The sequence below is a fragment of the Oncorhynchus mykiss genome, chromosome 13, assembly GCF_013265735.2.
Source record: "Oncorhynchus mykiss isolate Arlee chromosome 13, USDA_OmykA_1.1, whole genome shotgun sequence".
NCBI classification, from domain to species: domain Eukaryota; kingdom Metazoa; phylum Chordata; class Actinopteri; order Salmoniformes; family Salmonidae; genus Oncorhynchus; species Oncorhynchus mykiss.
Window position 1 is genome coordinate 16,778,754 of NC_048577.1, and position 19,502 is coordinate 16,798,255.

The window sequence follows — 19,502 nt, forward strand, 5'->3', positions numbered from 1 at the left end:
TATTGAAATGGAAGGAGTATCAGACCACTGCAAATCTACCAAGACCTGGCCGTCCCTCTAAACTTTCAGCTCATACAAGGAGAAGACTGATCAGAGATGCAGCCAAGAGGCCCATGATCACTCTGGATGAACTGCAGAGATCTACAGCTGAGGTGGGAGACTCTGTCCATAGGACAACAATCAGTCGTATATTGCACAAATCTGGCCTTTATGGAAGAGTGGCAAGAAGAAAGCCATTTCTTAGAGATATCCATAAAAAGTGTTGTTTAAAGTTTTCCACAAGCCACCTGGGAGACACACCAAACATGTGGAAGAAGGTGCTCTGGTCAGATGAAACCAAAATGTAACTTTTTGGCAACAATGCAAAATGTTACGTTTGGCGTAAAAGCAACACAGCTGAACACACCATCCCCACTGTCAAACATGGTGGTGGCAGGGACAGGGGAGATGGTTAAAATTGATGGGAAGATGGATGGAGCCAAATACAGGACCATTCTGGAAGAAAACCTGATGGAATCTGCAAAAGACCTGAGACTGGGACGGAGATTTGTCTTCCAACAAGACAATGATCCAAAACATAAAGCAAAATCTACAATGGAATGGTTCAAAAATAAACATATCCAGGTGTTAGAATGGCCAAGTCAAAGTCCAGACCTGAATCCAATCGAAAATCTGTGGAAAGAACTGAAAACTGCTGTTCACAAATGCTCTCCATCCAACCTCACTGAGCTCGAGCTGTTTTGCAAGGAGGAATGGGGAAAAATTTCAGTCTCTCGATGTGCAAAACTGATAGAGACATACCCCAAGCGACTTACAGCTGTAATCGCAGCAAAAGGTGGCACTACAAAGTATTAACTTCAGGGGGCTGAATAATTTTGCACGCCCAATTTTTCAGTTTTTGATTTGTTAAAAAAGTTAGAAATATCCAATAAATGTCGTTCCACTTCATGATTGTGTCCCACTTGTTGTTGATTCTTCACAAAAAATACAGTTTTATATCTTTATGTTTGAAGCCTGAAATGTGGCAAAAGGTCGCAAAGTTCAAGGGGGCCGAATACTTTCGCAAGGCACTGTATATATTTTTTACATTGCAAACTTCATAAGCCTTTTTAAATGTTAAATACACTACAAGTTGAACATTTCCTACATGACAGCCTAGGAGGAGTTATAGGGGTTGATTTTTGATTCTGTGATAGATGCCACTTCAGGCTTCACCGAGTCAAAAAAACACAGTTCTCTGGTCCCTGTTGTGATATCAAATCTGACCACTGGGTCTCTAGAATATGGGTTGCCGTCTTGGTCTGTGATTCACCCGTGTGTTATCAAAGACCCCCTTCTCTCTCACTCTTTCCCGCTCTTCACACCACTCAGACCAAAGCTATGGGAACAGAGGGGCTGACTGCAGGATCATGCTTGTTTTTGTTTATGCTGGTTTTGATTGTTTTTTAATGGAATACGTAGGATGGTGTTCTTCTAAGAGAATATAACACAAGTGTGCCAAGTCTCTATTGTCTTCTCAGAGAATAACCTGTGACAATTCTTAAAGGCTTATTACATACTTATAACACCTGGAATGTCTGTTTTGTTTCCAGGTGATCCTGATTCTGACCAAACTCTACGACTTTCACCTGGGTAGTGTTACAGAGAGCACCTTGTGGAGGTAAGACAGTAGCCTTTCTTCATATCTCCTTCTCTGTCTCTCTCACTTCCTCTCTCCCTCTTTCTTTCCCTCCCTCCTCTGACACGTATTCAGATTCATCATAGGAACAATAGTGCAGTCTCTCTCCACCCTCTTTCTCTTTTCTACTCTCTCTCTCCCCTCCATCTTTCTCTCCCTACCCCTTTTCTCTTTCTCTCTCCCTCACTGCTTTGTACAAGACTGCTAGATACAAAGCAGCATTGCACTACTGAGCATTGGGCAGGGTGCCCCAGGTGAACAATGACTAGTCTCTGCTCTTGTGACTGCATGTTTAACATGATGTACCACTGATGTACCTCTGTCCCCCTTCCACTTTCCCAGGGAGACTAACACAAAAACAACACAGAGTAACACAAGCGCATTACAAATACACTGACAAAAGGAGAATTATATAAGCCCCCTTTGAGTCAATGTGAAGCTATGAGCATTACCACCATCAATATATTTTTGTACCGGTGTACCGGACAGGTTGTCTTCATTCATTACTTTCGTTACTGTTTTTTCTTGTTCTTTTTGCTGGTGACTGTAGTGGTGACACAGTAAGAGCTTGTGGTCCTTTCAAGCAATTTGGTGTGGCAATTTGGTGTGTCAACACAATGAAAGTTGAATGATTCTTATAAGATTATAGTGATGCGGCTCTCGGTGTGTTTGTGGGACCCAGATAGTTAGACTGTGACGTGTGTAGATCACTCTCCTGTTGAGTGAGTCAGACTGACGACAAGGAAGAGAGGGGGAAGGAGAGAGAGGGAAGGAGAGAGAGGGAAGGAGAGAGAGGGAAGGAGAGAGAAGGAAGGAGAGAGAGGGACTCAGTGATTTTGTTTAGGATGTGGTGGAGGAGAGAGTGAGAGAGAGAGAGAGAAGAAACAATGAACAGACTTTCCTAATTTAATGTTCTGTGTTTTGTTATTCCAAGACTTACATTTAATGAAAACTATAAAACCCTTGTTTCTTTTCCATGTGTTTCAGTACAGCATTTATTTTCCATTGTGTAACAAGGGAGGATTCAATCTTCATCTTTTTTTTGTTCATTTCAATTCATATATGTATTATTGTTAGTTACACATAATACTGCACCATGTTTGACTCCAGTACAGACTCTAGTAATTGGGCTTGTTTAGATTGCCAGCTACAACACTCTATCCAGGGTTGGGTAGGTTACTTTCTAAATGTAATCCATTACAGTTACTAGATACCTGTCCAAAATTATAATCAGTAACGTAACTTTTGGATTACCCAAACTCAGTAATGTCATGACTCACCTGTGAAGATCTGAAGGATCAGGTTACAGTGGGTCCGCTCTACAGCGCCCTCTCTCTCCCGTGGAGGAGGAGAGGGGTGAAGTTGGCCATTTTATGACTGTCGTAAATACCTTGTAGAAACTCTCCCTCTGGGCTTTGCAGGAGGAGGGGAAAGAAACCTATTTGTTACAAGGAGATTCCTGCCACCAAAACGGTAGCATCAAAAGGTTGAATAATGAAACACTATTTCTGTAATCCAAACAGTTGGAATAGCCCTTGGGTACTGAAAGAACAATTGTCAGATCAGTTGTTGTTTTGAGATCTCATTAAGGATGGTATAACAACATAACTGTATCTCTGAATGTGCATATTTCCCAGTTATCAGATTTACATCTAAATGTTGTGGAACTTATATGATTAAATATGAGAGGATGTGAGAACATGAAATGTGATGTTAGCCTTCTAAATGAGAATTGTTTTTCATATAAAAGTTTGAACCAGTCAGTTACCGCACCCACGTGAGCACAGACATTATGTTGACATCATAGAACGGCCCTTTTGCCAGAGTGCTTAAAAGGACTGGAAGACGGGAGTCCCCACGTTGAAATGGCTACAACTCTATAGACCAGTTACATGCAACGTGAGCTGAAAGGTACGAATGGTTAGAAACTCTGAAACTCTCTCTCCATATTTACGATGGCCGTATTTTTCACATGTATGTACAATAAGCCCACTGTCTCTCCCACTCTGTCTTTCCCGCTCTTTATTTGCCACCACCTCTTTCCATTGTCTACCAAGCCATCATATCAGGTTAGTCCACTAGGGACTTTTCATTGCATTGTCTAGTGATCAATGTGTAAGCTATCCTGTTTGTGTGTTTATGTAATTCTGTGTGATTATTTAGTTAGTTAATAAATAATTAAGCCAATTTGTGTATAGCTGATTCATAATTTATTCTGGGGTTCATGCAAATATCCAAGAGTTTGCAACATTTAGAATGAGACTGAAGGTAAATACAATTAATTAATTGACTGTGACTTATGTAAGATATATTTATATCTTTAGAGTTTAGTTGGGAGATAGTAACTGGTTAAATAACTTTTTTCTGTGGTGCCCCAGATTACTACTTAATTAATTGTTATACGATTGACCGTGGTATGTAATCATTTTAGAAAATAACATGCAAACATTAATTATAGTCATGACACGACAGTAACGTAATCTGATTATATTCTGTTACTTTTAGATTACCTTCCCCTGTATCACAATCGGCTATGATTTGAGTCCCGTAGGGCGTCGTCTGGGTTTGGCCAGTGTAGGCCGTCATTCTAAATTAGAATTGGTTCTTAACTGACTTTCCTAGTTAAATAAAGGTTCAAAAATATATAAAAAATAAGAGGCATTAGAAGATGACAAAAATATATGTTACCAATTGAATGACATCTATTTCAGGATGAATCAATGTTAAATTTTACATAGCGGGCCATATATGGATGTTAAATCTTACTTTATAGGTTGGTTATGTAGGCTTCTTCTAACTCATCACTTTCTACCTGTCACGTCCTGACCATAGAAAGCCTATATTTTCTATGGTAGAGTAGGTCAGGGCGTGGTCAGGGGTTTTAGTCTAGTTTATTATTTATATGTGGGGTTCTAGGTTTAATTTTCTATGTTGGGGTTTGTGTATGATTCCCAATTAGAGGCAGCTGGTAATCGTTGTCTCTAATTGGGGATCATACTTAAGTTGCATTTGTCCAACTGTGGGTTATGGGATATTGTTTGAATGTATGTGTTTTTATTTAGTGCGCGTAGCATCTCGTTAGTCACGGTTCGTTGTTCGTTTATTGATTATTGTTTTGTGAGTTTCATTTAATAAACATGCGGAACTCAACATACTCTGCACCTTGGTCCGACATTCATTATTATAACGATCAAGACACTACCACATATAATAATACAATTAAATTATATATTTACGTTAAAAACCAAAGTCTATCAGTATTCCAGTCATTACAATAAATGTTATACCCCTTGAACTTCAAGAATAGGACTTGGAAATGTGGAAGTATATATTAGCCAAATTGTTTTACCTGAGCATGACCCCAAAACTAAGTACGTATTAGCCAGGCCTACTCTGTTGTTTTACGATTTTGTTGTCCTGGAGGACTGATTGGGATCATTAATTCGACTTAATAAATAAATGCTACGCTCATGGAATGGCATGCTTTGATCACTACTGAAAAGTGCTATTTACATGTGAAAAATGAATGCCATTTTCTGCATTTGCTATAGCCCTATTGTTTAACTTTTTGTTGGTGACACTTTCATATCTTGATAATATGTAGCTGTTTAAAGGGCAAATCCACAGATGAAACAATAACAAAACGGACACTGTTTGGGTAAAATGCTGAGGGGTGGACCTGGAGAAATGTAACCACTCTCAGATGAATAGGCAGAGCTATGGATGCAAGTGCTGAACATCCATGATATTAAAAGCATTGTTTTAACCATGTTATGAGGCTATACAGTGTTTGTTTACATTTACACTGTTTACAAACATTGGGGGTTAAACAAGCTTATATTTTGGGTTCTCATGGAGTGTGACAGTTGAACTAAGCTCATGAGGCATTTATAAGTTATATTCTTCAAGAATCAATGGATAACTGTCACACGATCTGTAGTTGCTACATCCATTTTTGGACTTATACATTATTTATAAGTCCAAAAATGGATGTAGCAACTACAGATTCCCCCTTTCTATCAAAAGGGTGCAAGTTTGAGCATGTGTCCATTAGGCCTATGGCCTTTTTTTATCAGCATGAATTAGATGGAGCATTAAAAGCCCCACTTTTATTCCATAGGCTTAGATCCACAATATGCAGCTGTTGCAAGTGTGCATTTTTCGCTGGCTGTCCACTGGTTTCAAAAACAATGATTTATAGGCTGCTTAAACTTCTTGAATTCAACCATTAAACAATGGTTTAATAATCCAACAGGGGCAGGCAATTGACAGGTCAATGCAGGCAGGGGTCAGTAAATCAGAGGTCAAAGCATTCACCCCTTTGGCATTTTTCCAATTTTGTTGCCTTATGACCTGGAATTAAAATAGATTTTTGGGGGTTTGTGGTTTTTTTCTGTCCACTCTTCCGTAAAGCCCAACTATGTGAAGTATACGGCTTAAAGTGGTCCTATGGACAGATACTCCACTCTCCGTTCTGGAGCTTTGCAGCTCCTTCAGGGTTGTCTTTGGTCTCTTTGTTGCCTCTCTGATTAATGCCCTCCTTGCCTGGTCCGTGAGCGGCCGACTTTTGGCAGGTTTGTTGTGGTGCCATTTTCTTTCCATTTTTAATGATGGATTTAATGGTGCTCTGTGGGATGTTCAAAGTTTCTGATATTTTTCAATAACCCAACCATGATCTGTACTTCTCCACAACTTTGTCCCTGACTTGTTTGGAGAGCTCCTTGGTCTTCATGGGGTCGCTTGCTTGGTGGTGCCCCTTGTGTAATGGCGATGCAGACCCTGGGCCTTTCAGAACAAGTGTATATATACTGAGATCATGTGACACCTAAATTTCACACAGGTGGACTTTATTTAACTATTTATGTGACTTCTGAAGGTAATTGGTTGTACCAGATCTTAGGGGCTTCTTAGCATAGGGGGTGAATACAGTGAGGGGGAAAAAGTATTTGATCCCCTGCTGATTTTGTGCGTTTGCCCATTGACAAAGAAATGATCAGTCTATAATTTTAATGGTAGGTTTATTTTAACAGTGAGAGACAGAATAACAACAACAAAAATCTAGAAAAACGCATGTCAAAAATATTATAAAAATATTTGCATTTTAATGAGGGAAATAAGTATTTGACCCCTCTCAATCAGAAAGATTTCTGTCTCCCAGGTCTCTTTTATACAGGTAACGAGCTGAGATTAGGAGCACACTCTTAAAGGGAGTGCTTCTAATCTCAGTTTGTTACCTGTATAAAAGACAAAGAGCTCTCCATGCATGTCAGGGACAAGATTGTAGACCTACACAAGGCTGGAATGGGCTACAAGACCATCGCCAAGCAGCTTGGTGAGAATGTGATAACAGTTGATGCGATTATTCACAAATGGAAGAAACACAAAAGAACTGTCAATCTCCCTCGGCTTGGGGCTCCATGCAAGATCTCACCTCGTGGAGTTGCAATGATCATGAGAACGGTGAGGAATCAGCCCAGACCTACACTGGAGGATCTTGTCAATGATCTCAAGGCAGCTGGGACCTTAGTCACCAAGAAAACAATTGGTAACACACTACGCCGTGAAGGATGGAAATCCTGCACCGCCCGCAAGGCCCCCCTGCTCAAGAAAGCACATATACATACCCGTCTGAAGTTTGCCAATGAACATTTGAATGATTCAGATGACAACTGGGTGAAAGTGTTGTGGCCAGATGAGACCAAAATGGAGCCCTTTGGCATCAACTCAACTCGCAGTGTTTGGAGGAGGAGAAATGCTGCCTATGACCCCAAGAAAACCATCCCCACAGTCAAACATGGAAGAGGAAACATTATTCTTTGAGGGTGTTTTTCTGCTAAGGGGACAGGACAACTTCACCGCATCAAAGGGACGATGGACGGGGCCATGTACTGTCAAATCTTGGGTGAGAATGTTCTTCCCTCAGCCAAGGCATTGAAAATGGGTCGTGGATGGGTATTCCAGCATGACAAAACACAATGCCAAGGCAACAAAGGAGTGGCTCAAAAAGAAGCACATTAAGGTCCTGGAGTGGCCAAGCCAGTCTCCAGACCTTAATCCCATAGAAAATCTGTGGAGGGAGCTGAAGGTTCGAGTTGCCAAACGTCAGCCTCGAAACCTTAATGACTTGGAGAAGATCTGCACAGAGGAGTGGGACAAAATCACTCTGATATGTATGCAAACCTGGTGGCCAACTACAAGAAATGTCTGACCTTTGATTGCCAAACAAGGGTTTTGCCACCAAGTACTAAGTCATGTTTTGCAGAGGGGTCAAATACTTATTTCCCTCATTAAAATGCAAATCAATTTATAACATTTTTGACATGCGCTTTTCTGGATTTTTTTGTTGTTATTCTGTCTCTCACTGTTCAAATAAACTTACCATTAAAATTATAGACTGATCATTTCTTTGTCAGTGGGCAAACGTACAAAATCAGCAGGGGATCAAATACTTTTTTCCCTCACTGTAAATATGCACACACCATTCTTTTGACTATTTTGTGTATGTCTGTTACTTGTAATAAAAAAATATACTTCAATGACAGGATGTAATGCAACAAAATTTGAAAAACGCCAAGGGGGATGAATACTTTTGCAAGGCACTGTACAGGACGGCAGGTTCACGGTCAATAATAGGCAGGTAGGCAGAGGTCAATAATCCAGAGCTGGGAGCAAAGGTACAGGTCAGCAGGCAGGCTTAGGGTCAGGGCAGGCAGAGTGGTCAGGCAGGCATGCTTAGGGTCAGGGCAGGCAGAGTGGTCAGGCAGGCAGGCTTAGGGTCAGGGCAGGCAGAGTGGTAATGCAGGCAGGCTTAGGGTCAGGGCAGGCAGAGTGGTCAGGCAGGCAGGCTTAGGGTCAGAGGCAGGCAGAGTGGTAAGGCAGGCAGGCATAGGGTTAGGGCAGGCGGAGTGGTCAGGCAGGCAGGCATAGGGTCAGGGCAGGCAGAGTGGTAAGGCAGGCAGGCATAGGGTTAGGGCAGGCGGAGTGGTAAGGCAGGCAGGCTTATTGTCAGGGCAGGCAGAGTGGTAAGGCAGGCAGGCTTAGGGTCAGGCAGAGTGGTCAGGCAGGCGGGCTCAGAGTCAGGACAGGCAAGGGTACCAACCAGGAGGACGAGAAAAAGAGAGACTGGGAAAAGCAGGGGCTGAGACAAATCCGCTGGTTGACTTGACAAACAAGATGAACTGGCAAAAGACAAGAAGAGAACACAGGTATAAATGCCCAGGGGATATTGGGGAAGATGAGCGACACCTGGGGAGGGGTGGAGACAATCACAAAGACAGGTGAAACAGATCAGGGTGTGACAGTTATTGGGTTTAAGTACACATTTAGATTTGTGAACATCCATCCACAACAACCACAATCCATAAGCCGCAAATAGCTACATGAGAGAGCAGCAGTGTGATTTGGCAGGTACAGTTGCCTAGTGGTTAGAGCGTTGGGCCAGTAACCGGAATGTTGCTGGATCGAATCACCAAGCTGACAAGATAAAAAATCTATTGTTCTGAGCATGGCAGTTAACCCACTGTTCCCTGGGTGCTGAAGACGTGGATGTCGATTATGGCGTCCCCCCGCACCTCTCTGATTCAGAGGAGTTGGGTTAAATGTGGAAGACACATTTCAGTTGAATACAATCAGTTGGACAGCTGACTAGGTATCCCCCTTTCCCAATGCGCCATGTAGATATCACCACTGCAGTCATCCTTACCTCCAAACATTTATTCAAGTTGGATAATCTTTGGGTGACGACAGCAGTCGCACCATTGGAAGACATAACATGGACTTTAGCATACAAAAGCCTATTCCTGCTCATTTCCCGCGATCCATCAAGCACATTTGGTGTGTCATCATAGTGTTCTCTGACTTGTGGTCAGACACTCTCGGGTGGAGCAAACTGAAACTTGTGCCTTTTTTCAATGCGGATTTCCTCTGATGTGGAGTATGAAGATTCGGACCAATATGCAGCGTGGTACATGTCCATGTTGAAATGTATTAACACTGAACACAAAAAACGAAACAGTTCTGTCTGGTGAAGCCACAGAGACAGAAAACAATCACCTACCACTAAAATGGGGAAAACAGGCTGCCTAAGTATGATTCTCAATCAGAGACAATGAACAACACCTGCCTCTGATTGAGAATCATACCAGGCCAAACACATAAATACTACATAGAAAAAAGAACAGACTACCCACCCCAACTCACGCCCTGACCAAACTAACACAAAGACATAAAGGAACTAAGGTCAGAACGTGACAGGATTGGAATGTTATTGAGAAAACAGAGAAGTGTCAAAGAGTTTGTTTCGCAAACATCCTTTCTGAATTTAAAAGTAATCCTCAAAGTAATCATCTAGTTTTTCAAAAGTATCTGTAATCCGATTACAATTTTTTTCTGATAATTTAACGGATTATAGTTACAGTTTCTTACATGTATCTGTTACTCCACAACCCTGACTTTATCTGTATGTAGCTATGGGATTTTAAGGTTAATACCTCTCTTCAGAACACAAAACACATCCACCCTTCTTTTATGAGGAGGTTTTCAGAGAGAAATTCAGACGAAAATAAGACGGACAATGACAACTGGTTTGTATGGTTTTTCCTTGTGCAGTTGTCCCTCCATCTGATAATGTAAGCATGCTCCTCTTCCCTCTCCATCCCCTTATTAGACGCTTGATTGAATGATTTGCTGTAAGGTGAAGTCAGATGATGACAACTGACAGGAGTTAGTGTTAATAAAAGTGACATTATACAATATTATAATGATCTGAAATGGGATTGCACTGTACAAGTGGATCTCGAATGCAATGGATATCGAGTCTGGTAATTATTTAATGTTGTGTGAAGTGGTATTGTTAGGTTAGAAGGTTAGATTAATTGTGTAATTGTGAAATTAAGTGTACTGTATAATACAACACACAGTATTTTAAGGGCATGTATGGGCATTTGTTTTAGTGAGTCTCTGTCACACATTTCTATGAATACTTTCCCAGCTGAAATGTATCACAGTTCAAAGCTCTCCTGCTGTGAATTAGAGTGTGTCAATTCACTCCTTAAATGGCCCGAGAAAGAAAGAAAACCTTTAAAATGTCTGGGTAGGCTGCTATCAGATAAGCTGCTGTGTCTACTGAGAAAAAGGTGGCTACTGTACGAGGAACTCAGAAGGCATCAGTGCCATGGTGAAGGGTATATACTCTGAACAAAGCTCTGGCTGACTAGGCGTGCAGGTCTTCTGAATGTAACATCTAGTGATTTGGAGTGGAGAGGATTCCCCTGCAGTCAAACAGCGGAATAGGGACAGAGAGAGAGAGACGAGAGAGAGAAGAGTGAGAGACGAGCAAGACAGAAGATACAGAGAGAAAGACAAGAAAGAGAAAGACAGAAAGAGAAAGGTTAATCTGGGCCATCCCTTCCATCTCTCCCTTCCCATTTAAACCCCCCCCCATCCCCCCCATCCCATCCCCCACTCCCAAATGTGCCACTGTGGGGTCAGGCAGGGGTGAGGAGTGACAACCTTTCAAATTACATAATTTTGCTAAACTCACTCACTCAGAGGCTGGCTGATATTTCACAGGTCAGTGCCTATAATAAGGCCTGTGTCGCAGAGAGAAGGGGACCTACCTGATGTCTCTGATCTATTACAATTGGACTTGGACGTTACCTGAAAACCCCAGAGGCGCTATATAACTTTTTATTGGAATCCAATACTTCCTCAAGTAGGAACTCTCAGAAAAGGCCTATGACTGAGATCTGATTATGATATTAATTTCAACATCTGACGTTATAGGTTTTCAGATCGATTCTCATATATTGTAGAATATCTATGTTTATCATATTGTGTTATCCTCAAGTCAAGGCCCACACAGTATATTTCATATCAAAACTGCTCAATCTAGATTATTCATGAGCAGATGTCATCCTGGACTCGGCTCAAAACATAGGATTTGCCAACATCGTCCTTTGCGTCAACAGATAGGCTTTAGTCCGTGGCATTGTAACGATTTGAAAGAATCCCTTGATAAACAATATCTACATCTTCCGTTTTACAGTGAAACTGCTATGAAAAACACTCACAGGTTTGCTCTCCATATAGGATTTCTAGTCATTTCAATGGGCACATCCTTCTCCCCTCCCATTTCCTGGTGTCTGTTACATTAATCACTCATTCTATTATAGAAGAGGTTATTTATGTAGTAGCTCCTTTCTCTCAATATTTAAATTCAAACCTTTTAATGACATACTCTTGGTTTTCCCACCCATATCCTGAAGCACACTCTAATTTACATTCTGTCTTAAGAGTAAATGGTTGGATTTCGTCACCAGCTCTAACCGCCAGCAGGCTTATATTACACGTTTTCAATACAAATGCAACTCAAGAGCAGCTCCCTTTTAAATACACAGCTTTCGGTTTTGCTTGTGGTTATCAAGTTAAAATCTCATCAAGCCGCCACATGTGACACTGATTAAGGCTAAATGATTAATCCTCTTGAGCGTGAATGCTTAGTTGATTGATGTTTTTCGTGCGGCACAGAACTTGTAATTCGATCTCCACGACCCTCTACCTCGTTGTTGTGATACTAGGTTTGTTTTGGGGTTTCTAACTCACTGGACTTTATCATTCCATGTACAGGCCAGTGTGTACTAGTACAGATTGTACACTGACCCGTGCATGCAGACAGTACTGTACATGTTGCCTCAGACATGATAATGCAATGTTTTGTAATCTATCTGGCCTACAAGTCATGCAGTGTGTGGCCTTAGAAGTCTTGAGTAAACCACTGGGTTTCTGACACAAATACTACAAGAAAGACTACTTTCTGACAACTGTTGTTAGGGGTCCTGATTGGTTGCCTGTGGTTGCTTGCAGTTGATGTGGGCCTACGTGTGTGTGTTGTTTGCCTACCAATTGCCCCTACCACATGATAGTGAAACCACAGAGCTGTCATGGATGCCATTTAGATTATGGATGGACTTTTGCGAACTCTGTGACAGAGTTCTGAGAATATTCCGGGGACTGAGAGAAGGTGACTGTCACGAACGTCGTAGTGAGGAGACCAAAGCGGAGCGTGATGTGAATCCATACTTTTAATGTAAGATGAAAATAACACGAGGTACACTAAACAAACAAAACAGAATATCAAAACAAACATGACCACTATAAACACTGAGTGTAAACATGCAACATCACACAGACAATAACCCACTAAATACCCAAAGAAGATGGCTGCCTAAATATGGTTCCCAATCAGAGACAATGATAAACACCTGCCTCTAATTGAGAACCAATCTAGGCAACCATAAACATATATAAACACCTAGATGAAAACAACCCCATAAACCTACAAAACCCCTAGACAGTACAAAAACACATACATCACCCATGTCACACCCTGACCTAAACAAAACAATAAAGAAAACAAAGAATACTCAGGTCAGGGCGTGACAGTGACAGGGATGTGTCAAGAGAGAACAAGAAGAACTGCCTCAATGCCAGCCAGACTTATCAGATTCCTGTGAACCTGGCCTGGAAAACAACATTATCCATTTCAATGAAAAAGATTAGTCATGATGTTACTTCTTCACCCTTCTCTTCCTGAAGTTTTGGGAAGATTTTTCTTTACTTCCTCCTTCAGATCAACTCAGCCCATCTCCTCATTCCTGAGTTATACGTTTCCATAATATTGGCTCTGAAACTTCTTATAGAGCGGGAGAAGGAGGAAACAGACAAAGGATGTAAAAGGGATATGGCTTCCTCTCACTTTTACTCTCTCTGAGAGTTCTCCTTTTTTTATATCTCTTTGGAGAATTTCTGGAAACAACAAAACACATACCCTTTGAGGGCAGTGCAGCAGGATGTATGGCAGCGAAATATGTTTGATTGTACACTATCAAATCTTTCTTATTCAACCCCAGATCCCAGCCCGAAAAACAACCTTTGTTACAGTTAAACAATTGCACATGGGCCATTTATTCCACAATGTGATTCATACCCGACAGCGAGGGAATATGTGTATTTTCTCAATTCTTCTCTGCAGATCTTCTCAAACTCTGTCAGGTTGGATGGGGAGCGTAGCTGCACAGCTATTTTCAGGTCTCTCCAGAGATTTTTGATCAGGTTCAAGTCCGGGCTCATTCAGAGACTTGTCCCGAAGCCACTGCTGTGTTGTCTTAAGGTCGTTGTCCTGTTGGATGGTGAACCTTCGCCCCAGTCTGAGCGCTCAGGAGCAGGTTTTCATCAAGGATCTCTCTGTACTTTTCTCCGTTCATCTTTCCCTCGATCTTGCCTAGTCTGCCTGTCCCTGCCGCTGTAAAACATCCCCACAGCATGATGCTTCCACCACCATGCTTCACCATAGGGATGGTGCCAGGTTTCCTGTAGACGTGACACTTGGTATTCAGGCCAAAGAGTTGAATCTTCTTTCTTACTATAAAAGCCTGATTGGTTGAGCTCTGCAGAGATGGTTGTCCTTCTGGAAGGTTCTCCCATCTCCACAGAGGAGCTCTATAAGAGTGACCATTAGGTTCTTGGTCACCTCCCTCACCAAGGCCCATTCCCTCCCGATTGCTCAGTTTGGCAAGGCAGCCATTTTGGAAGAGTCTTGGCGGTTCCAAACTTCTTTCATGATTGAGGCTACTGTGTTCTTAGGGACCTTCAAGGCTGCAGACACATTTTGGTACCCTTTCCCAGATCTGTGTCTTTATACAATCCTGTCTCGGGGCTCTACGGACAATTCCTTCGAACGCATGGCATTGTTTTTGCTGTGGGACCTTATATATGCATGTGTGTGCCTTTCCAAATCATGTCCAATCAATTGAATTTACCACAGATAAATGTTTCAAGTTGTAAAAACATCTCAAAGGTTGATCAATGCATATACAGGCTCTACCTGAGCTCATAGCAAAGGGACCGAATACTTATGTAAATAAGGTATTTCTGTTAGTTATTTGTAATACATTTGCAAAAATTTCTAAACTAGTTTTTACTTTGTAATTATGGAGTATTGTGTGCAGATTGATGAGGGGAATTTTTTTTAAAATCAATTTTAGAATAAGCCTGTAATGTAACTGTTATGCATTGATATTGTGCAACACCCTCCTCTACGTACATTGGAATGCTTGGAACGTTTTGTCCTATAAAACACATGAAACAATGCCCACGTCAGTTTTTACTCCTGTCTCATGTCCTGCCCTTACATTAGTTGTATAAACAATAGAGAGTGCTGTACAATCATAGCAAAATGTGGAAAAGGGGAAGGGGCCTGAATATTTTCCGAATGCACTGTAAATCAAGAGTGTGTTTTTGGCCCCTCGTTCATTATGACATGGCTTTGAAAAGCCTGGCAAGATTCCGTACAATCATCGCTAATGCTAAAGTGCACACTGAAAAAGTGTGTGGAAGCACCTGTGTGGAAACACAACTGTGTGGAAGCACCTGCTTTCAATAGACTTTGTATCCCTTATTTACTCAAATGTATCCACTATTTTGGCTGTTACCTGTACATTACAGAAGAAAATGAAAAACGTAATTTAATCTACTGGCCTCAGCTTCCTCTAGTTGTAAATAATGAATGGGAATCAGTTGTGCTCGTGTCGTATCCGCATAGCCAGAGGAAAGGTCCCACCTAAAGATTATACCCGAAAACCTGCTGCTGTGCCCTGACCCGAGCGTGACTCCACCAAGTCACACACAATAACCTTAATTCATTGTGAGGAAAGGGCAGAGCACGTGTTAGGTTGTTGTCAGGCAGGAAGAGGTTCTGAGGTGACCACACAATGAGTCAACACCATTGCGTTTCAGGTCAGTGGCGATGCTCGGCGATGAGCGGGAAAAAGGCGGATGTCGCTGACTCACTAGTGGATTTGTCTCGGTGTGACCTAGAACGCTCTCTTCACCCTCGTGCAGAAATAATCACGCCTGGAGGGGGAATCTCAAACTTTTATATGTTTATTGAAAGACTTGTTCTGGAAAAGAGCTTTGTGGAATGTGGAGAACAGGGGAGAACACGAGGTCAAGCTAAATCGCTTGAAGATGCACAGTCAGGAGTGAAAGAGGAATGTTGAACGTGACAGAGGTATCAACGAGACAGTATGTGAGGTCACTTAAAAACATCCTCCAAATGTCAGTGTTTCTTCCGCTATAGTTCTTCACAGCACTTCAAGAGTGCATTTGTGAATGAAAGTAATGACACACAAACAAGCCATGAAGGCCATGCTAAAAGTGCCATGAAAGAATGACTTAGGTCCATAGTGAGATTTAAACTTTCATGTCTCATAGTTGTTTTCCCCTGTGTCCAGTAACTTGATCAAAGTGCCATAAAAGTATGATTTGTGAAATGGAAACGTTCATGTTTTTCCCCCTGTGTCCAATAACTTATGACAAATGCTGTATCTTGTGCGCACTCTTATCTGTTATATGCGTACAGTTCCATGTTAGGATTAGGTACATTGGGAGATTGAAACATTCCTGTCTCATACCTTTTCTCCTCCACACTGCTCAGTAACACTTGAAAAAGGATAATAATACATTTAGGGGGTGCTTATATTTGTCCTGTTACAAGTGTGACATGGAAATGTGTTTCTTGGATATTCCAACTCCTCCTGAGAGACCCGCAGGGAGTGGGGTTACGGCCAGGGTCACTATTGCCCAGTGCCCCTGGAGCAATTTGGGTTAAGTGCCTAGATCAAGGGCCCAGCAACAGATTTCTCATCTTGTCGGCTCCAGGATTCGAACCAGCGACCTTGCCCAATGCTGTAAACCTCCAGGCTACCTGCAATAGCTATACAGTACCTACAGTACCTTGGTTCTTATCTAACATCTTCATTTCACACAGTGGGAATATTCTTTGACTTCCTAATTTATGTAGGGAATCTGTTTCTGCATCTGTTCCTGCTGTTGTTGTTTTTTTTCACGCGTGGACTATTTTATATTTCCTCTTCCTGTCTCTGTTGCCTGTTTCTCATTTTTCAAGGTCACTCCAAGTGTTGAGATAAAGAAGAAAAAACACATCTCCTCTCACCGATTGGACCCAGTCAGTAAATGTGAATGTTTTTCCCTCCATTATTCATTCACGCTTGAGTTTCCACCCTCCTACATGTCTCTCACCAACGATCCACTGTGCTCTTCCGGCAAACACCTGCAAATATCTTTATGTTCCCTTAATGTGTCAATTCTCCAAAAGTCATTTTCAATTATGCTTCAATGGAGGAGAGATTCTTCTACAGCTAGTGTACCTTAGGGGTGAGAAGTGTGTGTGTGTGTCTCACTGCCTCTACATTGTGTATATGTTGCAACAGATAAACACTCTGACAGCTTGTACAATGCTGGTCCCCTTCCTGAGATAAGGTATGCTGATGGCAGCAGATATTATTAAAAGCTTTATTTGCTGCCTTTGCCCTCTACACCTTCCTCTGCTGACGCATTCTCTTCATTCTTTTTTCCCCCTCTTCATTTTCTCCTCCCTTTCTTTCTCTCTCTCTCTCTCTCTGTTTCTCTTTGGCGTGCAAGCGCTAGCGGAATGGATTTTCACAGTCGTCACAAAACTTTCAGCTCAGCTATTGTCTCTGAACTCAAAACGACGGCAGTTTGATGATGGGAGGCTCTTGTGATTTGTCCCGGAGATGTGATTGTTAATGGTGTATATTAAGGGTTGAGATTAGCCTGAGACAATGTGCTATCACACTCCCTTTTACTGTGGGCCTTATTATCAGTTAACTGATTCTTTATGGGCCCCCGACTCTGCAGAACATTTTCTACCACATTCTCTGTGTTGACTGCACTTCTCTAAGTTGTTTTTCAAGAAGGTAGAGATGGTTGTCTTCTTTTTGAAGTTGAAACACATTTTATTCCAGCATCTCACAATGTGATCTGCTATGAGGAATGATAAGAGTTAGAGCAGTTTGGGTGTTGAATAGTTCAAGTCAGCTATTTCCCGTCAACCATTCACATTTTTCCCTTTTAGTCAGGTATTGCATGACCTTTTCACATCACATCTCGTCATCTGTCTCTTATTAAGATCTCTGGCCCCACAGTCTCTCTGCTATCCAGCACTATCTATCAGAGCCATGATAGTAATTCATGCCCATTGCGGTGTGTCTCTGCCAACCAATATCGCAGTCGCTAAACTCTAATTTTCCTGTGTCGTCCAGAGGTCTCAGCATCCATCCAGACAGTTGGTTCATCGGGTCTAGGATCTGGTGTTTGGACCCATATTACATCTGTCATTCCCCTGCAGTCTGGCTAGGAACAAAAATAACCTGTAGTATCTCAAACAATAGCTGTAGAAACGTTTCACTGTGGATTCAGACGTTGTGTTCAGAAACTTTTAAGACTGGATGCCTGGGCTTCGTCTACGTTCAGAATAATGTTCAACCATGTCAATCAGAGGAAAGATCATGTTTAGTGCCTGAAGGCTTGATCTTGCCTCTGGGTTTTCAGCTAAGAACTTTCCTGTTTTCTCTCTTCTCTCTCACAGTTGCAATGTCAGGTAAAGTTGTTCCTTTTTGTTAACCCCACTTCTGACACTAACAACCCGACCATGTAAAAGTTTTGGGCCCCGGTAGAATTTTTGGATAAGGTTTTCCAGTTTTTCTCCCTGGCTAGTGTGTCTGGTGTCTTAGTTATGCTAGCACACAGTTACTAACTCTTTGGTTTGGTCAGTGGCCAGCCAAGTCAGATGCAAGAGACCAAGAGAGGCGTCAGTCTGTGAGCTAGCTGTGCAAGACAGCTCACCAACCTTTAGTTTCCCTGCTGGATCAATACAGGAATAGGACCTCTGAGTCAGTTGCGCTCCTGAACGCCCCAGTCTTTATCTTTTTTTGTATTGTGTGTTACGACAGACTGAGGTGATTTGGTTTGGGAGTTTGGTCCCATTCTTGGATTTGAAGCACTAGGTTTTTTCCTCTCTCCCCAGAGCCTGGTCTCCACACTGTGCCTCTGCACACCAATGACTTAAATGTTCTGCTATACATGCAGCCAGCCATCTGGCAAAGCCTCACAACAATGTCTAATGTGATTTTTGGTCACATGTTTTTTTTTGTTACTGTTCATTTGATGTTCATAAAGAAACATGCACATTGTTTTCTCCCTCTATCTCACACCTCTCTGAAATTGATTTAGTTATGAAAAAGCTCCTCACTTTATGTCAGGGAAGATGGAACCTGGTCGAAAGACTGGGGGATTGGATTTCCGAGAAGAAACATCCGGGATTCTGTTATTTGCCTGGACTGTTAAATGTATATGTTACATATTCAGCAATCGGCAGTATGTGTCAAGTTCTGACAATAGTTCTGTTATTTTATTCTTTGTTTTAGTTTGGTCAGGGCGTGAGTTGGGGTGGGCAGTCTGTTTGTTTTTCTATGTTGGTTTTTGTGTTCGGCCTAGTATGGTTCTCAATCAGAGGCAGGTGTCGTTAGTTGTCTCTGATTCTGAATCATACTTAGGTAGCCTGGGTTTCACTTTTGGTTTGTGGGTGTTTGTTTCCGAGTGTTTGGGCCACACGGTACTGTTTCGGTTTTTGTATATTTCACGTTTATTATTTTGTTCCAGTGTTCAGTTGTGTTTTTTAATAAATCAATATGGACACTTACCACGCTGTGTTTTGGTCCGACCCTTACTCCTCCTCAGACGAAGAGGAGGAAATCCGTATGAGGTGCATGGCTTTAGTGTTTACGAATAATCTCGACATGAATCTTCAAACAAGATTTAGCCTCACTCTGTACATTACCCCTCAGTGTTTACTTTAACACAACAATATTACTTAGTACTTAGATTATAATCTCTTTCACTGTCGGTTAATTGTATTCTGAAGCAACTGCCTTTCATTGCTTGG

At 41.8% G+C, this 19,502-nt stretch overlaps 1 protein-coding gene across 1 annotated transcript in view; it reads left to right on the plus strand.

Moving 5' to 3' along the window:
* LOC110485785 (VPS10 domain-containing receptor SorCS3) overlaps window positions 1-19,502 on the plus strand; it is a 213,159-nt gene that overhangs the window by 99,387 nt on the left and 94,270 nt on the right. The window contains exon 2 of the mRNA XM_021556952.2: window positions 1,593-1,660. Within this exon, the coding sequence (XP_021412627.2) occupies window positions 1,593-1,660 (68 nt within the window). The remainder of the gene's footprint in view (window positions 1-1,592; window positions 1,661-19,502) is intronic.